General features: G+C 40.6%; 1 protein-coding gene across 1 annotated transcript in view; it reads left to right on the top strand.

Annotated features, from left to right (window-relative positions):
* The first annotated feature begins 201 nt into the window (after positions 1-201).
* The window catches only part of dhx8 (DEAH (Asp-Glu-Ala-His) box polypeptide 8), a 13,208-nt gene continuing 4,452 nt past the window's right edge, over positions 202-8,957 (top strand). The window contains exons 1-14 of the mRNA XM_079261457.1: positions 202-333; positions 676-761; positions 856-928; positions 1,013-1,104; positions 2,194-2,300; positions 2,414-2,782; positions 2,979-3,123; positions 3,570-3,776; positions 4,698-4,785; positions 5,136-5,233; positions 5,501-5,648; positions 6,079-6,260; positions 6,378-6,572; positions 8,729-8,914. Coding sequence (XP_079117583.1) covers positions 225-333; positions 676-761; positions 856-928; positions 1,013-1,104; positions 2,194-2,300; positions 2,414-2,782; positions 2,979-3,123; positions 3,570-3,776; positions 4,698-4,785; positions 5,136-5,233; positions 5,501-5,648; positions 6,079-6,260; positions 6,378-6,572; positions 8,729-8,914 — 2,085 coding nt within the window. The 5' untranslated portion in view covers positions 202-224. The remainder of the gene's footprint in view (positions 334-675; positions 762-855; positions 929-1,012; positions 1,105-2,193; positions 2,301-2,413; positions 2,783-2,978; positions 3,124-3,569; positions 3,777-4,697; positions 4,786-5,135; positions 5,234-5,500; positions 5,649-6,078; positions 6,261-6,377; positions 6,573-8,728; positions 8,915-8,957) is intronic.

Raw genomic sequence — 8,957 nt, 5'->3', positions numbered from 1 at the left:
AACTTGCATTGATGTAAATATATGTTATGTAAATATTAACTGAAAAAAATCGGTTCCAGTAAACATCAATGCGAACACATTCACGGAGTAGACGTTTTATTAAACATTTGTCGTTTGGAACTTTGTCCCCACCACGTGGCGAACAGAAGTTAGGCACACACCGTCTTACGTATTTCCGTTAAGGCCGGAAGTATACCACGTCCCAAAAACAACACTCGTGGAAAATGGCAGATTGCGGTTTTGAAGAGCTATCGCAGCTTGAATATTTGTCTTTAGTGTCCAAAGTCTGCACGGAGCTCGACAACCATCTCGGAATAAATGACAAAGATTTAGGTTCGTTATTATTTCGCTTAAATCTGTCAACATAAAAGAACTAGCTAGCTGATGCTAACGAGCTGTTAGCATGAGCTAGCTAGTTAGCCGCTTTAGCTAGCTATAGTGTTAACCTTTAACTCTGTAAACATGGATATATATTTTTTTTTTTACTAAATATTTAGTTGTTTTTTGCTGTTTCCTCCTAAATGTACAACTAATGAAGAATGTATTATTGAAATAATGTCTTTGTTTGCTTGTATTGGCTTTATATCATAAGTTTAACTCCACGTAGAGACGTGACTTTTGTAGCCACATAGCTTTATTTATTTGTTTATTCATGATCGTTTCACTACTTTGCAGCGGAATTTGTCATAAACCTCGCTGAAAAACAACCGAGCTTCGATGGATTCAAAGCTCTTTTGCTTGAAAATGGAGCCGAATTCACAGTAATTAATGGAAACTCACAGTATTAATTTAATATATACTGTTTATTAAGAGATGTTGTAATCTAAATGGTCCCATGTTTCGTGTTCATTTTAGGATTCTCTCATCAGTAATTTGCTCAGACTCATTCAGACAATGCGACCTCCATCCAAGGCATCAACGAGTAAATGTAAGGCGATCCCAGTGTTTTATTTTATTCCGTTTTGTTGTAGATATTAATACATAATAAAAATTGTTTCCCCTCATCTTTCAGTCTCTGAGGCTTCAGTTAAGCCGAAGACAGAAAAAGACAGGTTAAAGGAGATGTTTCCTGCCCTGTGTACACCAAATGAACCATTACCAAAGGTGTGTTGCAGTGTTTGACATTCTGTTCATTAGTTTGTGCTGAAATTGCTGTTTTTGAAAAACATGAATAGAGGAAGAATGGACTGTAAAGTTTGCTGGTTTTGATTCTTAGAGTAGATCCTATTAACATGCTTTGTGAAAATGCAACAAGTGATTCATTTAAAAACCAACTATTTTCTCCTCTGTGTCACGTGGATAGATCATTTCAGGATATTTAAGTTGTGAACTCCAAGAAACTTTCAATAAAGTTGTGTTTATGAGTAATTTGTCTTTAGAAATTGTAATTCTTCCACAAGTTATAATTCTTTAATTCAAGAACAAATCAAAGTCAACACAGGGTTTAACTTTATTGCTGGTCTTTCTAGCAACATTGATGTAATGGACTGCACAAACTCCAGAGCTGTTGTCAGTCTCCTATGACTCGGACATCCACCTACTTAATGCCGCTTTTAATCGGTCAAGTTTACTTCAACGGTTGCTTTTTTACTAAAATGAGGAAATGCAGGTTATGACTTGACCTCTGGGTTAATAACACCACTGACAAACTTGGAATTTTTATGTCAGTAGATGCACTACTTGTTCCATCGGTGTGGTACATCTTAAAACTATGTTGAGTGTGTTTGGACCCGGCAGATGGTACTTTATTTACAGTATATGAGGATGTGCATCCTCATGTGACGAGACTGTAGGCTTACTGGCCAAGTTTGCCCATTTGTACTTAAATCTTTGAATCTCACTGCACAACATATTTACAGCCTCAGTTCAGACGAAGTTGGGATGTTGTTCCAAACGTAAATAAATTCAGAATCTATATCTTTAGAATCTATTTTCTATTGATTACAGAAGCAAGATATTTAATGTTAAAACTAACTTAATTTTTTTGGGGGTTTTTTTTTTTTTTGCAAATATTCACTCATTTTGAAGTTGATGGCAGCAACACATTTGGTAGAAGTTATTGGTGACTGATGGCCATTCTTTGCTTTGACACTTGTTAGTGAGAAGGCAGATGTCGTTACCAGTTTCAGCCAGATATCTGCAGAAATTATAGTTTGGTTTGGATCACAGTTGTGTTTTGTTTCAACATTTTAGCGGCTCTTGGATGAGGATGATGTGAAAGTAGCAGCTGATGCAATGAAAGAACTGGAGATGTTTCTCCCCAGTGCAAGTGGGACAAACTCTAAAGGGAGCAAGAGCAAGTATGGCCTTTTTTTTTTTTTTTTTTTTAATTTATTAAATATGTTGCCTTTTTTGTAAATGTACTAAACAAAGAAATAATATTAATTTCTTCTATTTTCACTCCTTCTCACAGATCAGAAAAAAGTAAACGTTATAGCCGAAGTCGCAGCAGAAGCAGAGAAAGAGACAGACACAGAGATCGAGACAGAGACCGGGATAGGGAAAGGGACAGGAAGCGGCGGCACCGCTCTCGGTCACGCTCCAGATCCAGGTCTCGCGATCGGCACAGAGAGCGAGATCGCGGCAAAAGAAGAGACAAAAGTTCCCGTTGGGCTGATCGCTCTCCGAGTCCCAGAAAAGACCATGACAGGGACGCGGACCGCTGGAAGGACAAACACGTGGACCGTCCACCTCCAGAAGAGCCTTCTGTTGGGGACATCTATAATGGGAAAGTCACCAGCATCATGCAGTTTGGGTGCTTTGTTCAGCTGGAGGGACTGAGGTCAGCATCGAGTCACTGGAGACGTTTTATTATCCAATTTCTTATAAAACCTGCTTTTTGAAATGTTCGTCCACGTCAAACAACAGGCTTTTAACACCTAAACATTTCCATGCGTCAGTTTCTCCTCAGGTGTAGGTAGATCTCTTACTTTTATTCTGATCATAAACAAATCCCAGCTTTCCTTGCTTCTGTTTAGGAAACGGTGGGAAGGTCTGGTCCACATTTCTGAGCTGCGCAGAGAGGGCCGTGTGGCCAATGTGGCTGACGTCGTCAACAAAGGCCAGAGAGTCAAAGTGAAGGTGCTCTCTTTCACCGGCTCCAAGACCAGCCTCAGCATGAAGGTAAGAACACAGCGCTGGTGTGAATGTGAAGAAATGAGGGACTATGTGGAGTAACAGATCTCACTTGATCCAGTCTGATCACTGCAGATCTTAATGTCAGCTTCAGTGTTGCCAAATTCGCTTATTATGAACAACTTTGGGCTTGTTTTTGTTTGTTTGTTTGTTTTTTTATATAAATTTGCCAGGAAATGAGGTTGCAGGAATTTTTTTTTTCATCAAGCTGGTTGCTTGTTTTTCTTTGTTTCTCACAAGACCTGACAACACTTGTCAGCTTTCATACTTAATCTTATTTTACTAAACAAAAACAACAGAATCCAAACTAAGTAACAGTCACCTCTTATATTAAGACATCAGCTTTAATTTTTCTTTACTAGCTCTCACCTCCATTGGCCGGTGCAGCATATACTTTGTAAATATAAACAACCTGATACGTTCTTCTTTGTAAGGATGTGGACCAGGAGACGGGAGAAGACCTGAACCCCAACAGGAGGAGGAATGTTGGTCCTGATGGAGGAGAGGAGATCTCCATGAGGAACCCCGACAGGCCGAGCAACCTGAACCTGGGCCACGCTCCTGAGCTGGACCAGGACGACACCCTGGAGCGCAAGAGGCTCACCAAAATCTCTGACCCGGAGAAGTGGGAGATCAAACAGGTAGGCAGACATTCAAAGTGATGACTTGTTACTTTTCTATCTTTCTTTTAGTTTTCACTTTAGTTTTTGAGCTGTGGTTAAAATGCATCCTGAATATATGAATAAATAAATTGATAACAGTGGTGTAGCGGTCAGCACTGTGACCTCACAGTAAAAATCCTGCCGGTTTAACTGGGGGGAGGTTTGAACCGTGGTCTTTCTGTGCAGTTTACGTGTATCTCAGGTACTTCGGCTTCCTACCACTCACTGTAGGGTTCATTGATCACTCTACATTCTTGGCTCTGATGGACTGGCGACCTGTACAGGGTGTACCTGCCCCTCACCTGAGGATTGCTGGGATAGGCTCCAGCTTCCTTGTGATCCTGAATTAGATTAAGCTGTTAAGAAAACAAATAAGTGATCCTGCTAAAGGTGTTGCAAACGAGCTTTGTATGTAAACTGGATTTATCCAGAAACACCGTCTACATGACGGGCCAGGACTCTGTTTTCTGCAGCAACTTTTCTGCTGATGCTCAGAGTATTTTATGAGTCTGTGGGGGCCAGTTCCATCTATAAAACCAGTCATGTTGTGGGAGTGGAACAAGTGGAGCTGGAGTCTGATAGTCGTGTCAGAGCAGGTTGCTTTCCGAGTGAGGGGTTACACTTCGCATCCCTTCCGTGACATGCTGACCTACTTCAGGTGCACATTCAGAAACACTAATTTCCCCTCTGGGCACAAACAAAATCATTCCTTCTTGTGGCCATAAAGCCACTAACTTGTAAATAACTAATAAATATAATTGTTGATGTCTTTATTGTATTTTTCATATATTTACTTGTGTGATTTGTGTATCTCGCCCTGAAGGAGAGAACTTTAATGCAGCGACTTCCCTCTGAGGTTGAAGTATTTCTGATTGGGATAATATGTTTGGGTGTTTTTAGATGATTGCTGCTAATGTGCTGTCGAAAGAAGAATTCCCAGATTTTGATGACGAGACTGGAATCCTCCCTAAAGTGGATGATGAAGAAGGTAAGAAAAACCAGTGTGGTTCCAACAACTCGTTCATGTTCAACAATCTTGTCATCTTCATCCAGAATTCCCAGTAACATTAATATGTCAACATAGACATATTGTTTTTTATGTTCTAAACAGGAATCATATCTACATTTTATCATAAATCATGATCCAATCAGATGAGTTGATCCAGCTTTAAAGTCGAATGTCTGTCATCGGTGTAATTTTAATGTTTCAGTACGACAGAATTGTCTCTGAGATTGTTATTTGTAATTTTGACATCGTATCGATACGTTTTACCATGGAACACAGAAAGTTTGTCACTCTCTTGGCTGAAATTGGTGTTTTTGTTTATTTTCATACAGATGAAGACTTGGAAATTGAGCTGGTAGAAGAAGAACCTCCATTTCTAAGAGGACACACCAAACAGAGCATGGACATGAGTCCTGTCAAGATCGTAAAGGTACAGACGTTTTTTTTTTTGTTTTTTTAAACTAAATGAAATGACTAAAAGACTTTTTGAAAAATCATAAAGTTTTTGTGTAATTACAGGATAATTACAGGAACAAGATCAGACTTTCATTCAGACGTTACAACTACGGATAAAACTCCTACAGAGCTTTACGTTTCAGTTGTCTGAGCTTGTATTTGAATCAATATGTTGTGTAATTAGCTTTGGATTTAAAGCTCAGCACTAACTGAGGGCTTTATTTTCCTGTTAACAACACAGAATCCGGATGGCTCGCTGTCCCAGGCCGCCATGATGCAGAGCGCTCTGGCCAAAGAGAGACGAGAGCTGAAGCAGGCGGCGCGAGAGGCAGAGATGGACTCCATCCCGATGGGACTGAACAAACACTGGGTTGACCCGCTGCCAGACGGTCAGAAATCCATTTGATTCGCTCAATACAGAGAATAGCTGCCGTGTTTAAATGAGCATATTGATAATCTGAAACATTTTCAGACTTTTTTATTAATCATTAAAGGTTCAAAAGGGATCGGATTTGATTTTACAGCGTAGCTTCTGTATTAAACTCTTAATTTACAAAAGCGGCGGTCCAATCTGAGACTTCCTTCATAGTGGCAGCCTCGGGCCTGCCAGTGCTGGAGATGGTTATCTGGCTTCCTGCAGCCCCCCATCTGGCCGGATGGAACCGTCTTGCCATGGTTCGCATGTCCTCATTGGCCCCGAAGGGGTTGACATTTGGTTGGCATTATCCAGCCAGAACCTTGCAGAAGAAACTGTGATATATTCAGATCTTTTACATTTTCTCGTGAATAAATTCATTTAAGTGCGTTTATGTCCTACAGCTGACGGCAGGCAGATTGCTGCCAACATGAGAGGCATCGGCATGATGCCCAATGACATCCCGGAGTGGAAGAAACATGCCTTTGGAGGGAACAAGGCTTCCTATGGAAAGAAGACCCAGCTCTCCATCCTGGAGCAGAGAGAGAGTCTGCCCATCTACAAGCTGAAGGAGCAGCTCATTCAGGTTTAGTGCAGTTCATTAAAACCAAAAGGGAGACGGATTCCATGCTGTTGCGTGTTTGTCAGTTTTACAAGCAGCTGTGGGTGTTGTAGCGTTGTTTATCACCTTGTTCCTTCCCAGGCTGTTCATGATAACCAGATCCTGATTGTTATCGGAGAGACTGGGTCTGGGAAGACCACACAGATCACTCAGTACCTCGCGGAGGCAGGTTACACCACCAGGGGGAAGATTGGCTGCACGCAGCCCCGTCGTGTGGCAGCCATGTCGGTGGCCAAGAGAGTCTCTGAGGAGTATGGTTGCTGTTTGGGGCAAGAGGTGAGCCACCGCAGCCTGAATATTTCTTGGATCTTTTTTTATTTTTATCCAAACTTTGTTTATTGGGTTTTTAAAAGTGATGCAGATAGATAGAAGTGTAGTTGTTTTGTGCACATTTGTGTTTCTAACACAGCCATGTATCAAAGTAGTCAAGAAGAATCATAATATAAGCAGTATTTAATATCTAACAAATGGGTGAGGTTTGGTTTCCTCTCCTGGTTCAGCTACTTCAACTTGAATGTTTATTTCTGAACACTTTGAAGAAATTCCATCGTACATCTTGGCCAGCTGAGCTTTGGCTATAATACACACAGGATCAGACAGTCGGGCATGTAGGACAGATCTCTTCTGAAACAGCCGACCTCAAGTCTTCCTTCCAAAGTGGTTTTAAGTAGTTTAGGGCTCTGGATGTAGATGATCAATTTTATTTAAATGTTTGCCGTCAAGCCTTTGAATATTTAGAAGCTTTGTCAGAAAATCATCTAAAATTGCATCATAAGCTGAATCTGTAAACAGAATGTGTCTTAGGAACAAAGCTACAGAGCTCCAGGTGTCTACAGAAGTGTTGCTTGTGAAGTTAGAAAAAAGAAAAAAACTAGAAAAGCACAAACCTCTGCCATGAGTCCTTTAAACAAGCACACAGTTTGGGTGTTATTGCCTTTCGAGAAGGTTTTCAGTCCAGCCGTTAAGTGCAGCTTTGTATGTGAATTCCACTGCACTCCATTCATGATTTATTACATTTTCTGATTAAAAACATATAAATTGTATTAGCAAACCTAATATTGAATGTCGATGTAAACTGTGATGACTTCCTGTTGGTCTGTCAACCAATAAGATGCTCAGATTTCTTCTTTTGTTTTTCTGACGGCGATATCTAATCCCAGCAGCCAAAGATCAGCGCAAGTTGAAATAGTCATCTTCCAGTATGGAAAATAAAGTAATAAAGAAAAAAGTCACAAACAGGATCACTACTAAAATGAAATCAGGTCTTACTTTTCACTTTTTAATCAACTCCTGCAAATTTCATGAAAATCCATCCATAACTGTTTGAGTTATGTTGAACACAAACAAATAAACGCTGGGTAAAACATAACCTCCTTGGTGGAGGTAATGATAATAAAAAATAAAAAAAACCAGAAGTAAATATCTGTTAGTTGTTTAAAAGAAGCAAATGCATCATAAGTGTACAGCAGTTGTTTATGCTGAGATTTTCCCACCTTTAAAGTAGGGCTGGGCGATTAATCGGATTTTAATCTCAACTACGATCTGAGTTTTCAATATGATAAATATAAATAATGATAAAAATAAAAGAGTGTGATTATTTTTCTCTCTGCAGTTTCCTCTCCTGCTGTCTTCATCGAGCGTCTCTGGCGTTGCAGCGCTGTGCTGTAAACTCCTCCCACAGCCGCTTTGCTTTCATTCAGACACTGTTGCCAACTTGGAGACTTTCTCGCTAAATCTGGAGACTTTTTTTTGTTAAAAGCAACAAATCTAGCAACTTTTACTGGAGTTATTAGAGACTTTTCTGGTGTTTTGGCGACTGACTTGAAGGCACATATTGTTCTGCAGTTACTGTAAGGAAGGAGCAGCGGGAGCCTCTCCCGTCCTAAAGCACTCCCAGGCGGCCAGTCTCAGTCGGCTCCGGCTGCAGGTCCATGTAGAATAACTGCAGTAGGTTGTGGAAGTTCACCTAAACATAGTTTATACCATTGTCAGTGACAACTGGCTGCATTATTTTCCTATACATAGTTCGGCCAGTTAAACACTGTATTATCCCTCCGTTACGGGGCGTTACCATAGCAACGCGTTAACCAGCTGGTTCAGATCAGCCGTCTTTTAACAGGTGGATGAGAGAAACGCGCTGCAGCCTGACAGCAGTTGTTTGGTATAAAACGTACATCCAGGCCAACGTAAAATAGTTCCTTTATAAGCGGTAAAAGCGGATTAAACAACAAATGCGCAACATGGCGTCGAAAACACCAAGACGCGCAGCGTTGTTTAAAAATACTGGATAATTGTGTTAAATTTGATCAGAAGGAAAGGAGAAAAGTAAGGTTGGCTTCCAGCGGTTCATTAAAAAAAAGTCTGTGGCCTTAAATGATTATTTCTTCCATCAAGCAGACTGATTATTTATAATGATCTTTTTTGTTCTTCAGGTCGGTTACACAATCCGTTTTGAGGACTGCACCAGTCCGGAAACGGTGATCAAGTATATGACGGACGGTATGCTGCTGAGGGAGTATCTGATCGACTCCCAGCTGGGCCAGTACGCCATCATCATGCTGGATGAAGCCCATGAGAGGACCATCTACACTGATGTTCTGTTTGGTCTCCTCAAGAAGGTAAGGAAGCTGGAGATAAATGGCTTTTAAGTTCAGTTTCTGT

This window comes from Telmatherina bonti (assembly GCF_933228915.1).
Source record: "Telmatherina bonti genome assembly, chromosome: 21".
Lineage (NCBI taxonomy): Eukaryota > Metazoa > Chordata > Actinopteri > Atheriniformes > Telmatherinidae > Telmatherina > Telmatherina bonti.
This window is presented reverse-complemented; position numbering and strand designations above follow the sequence as displayed.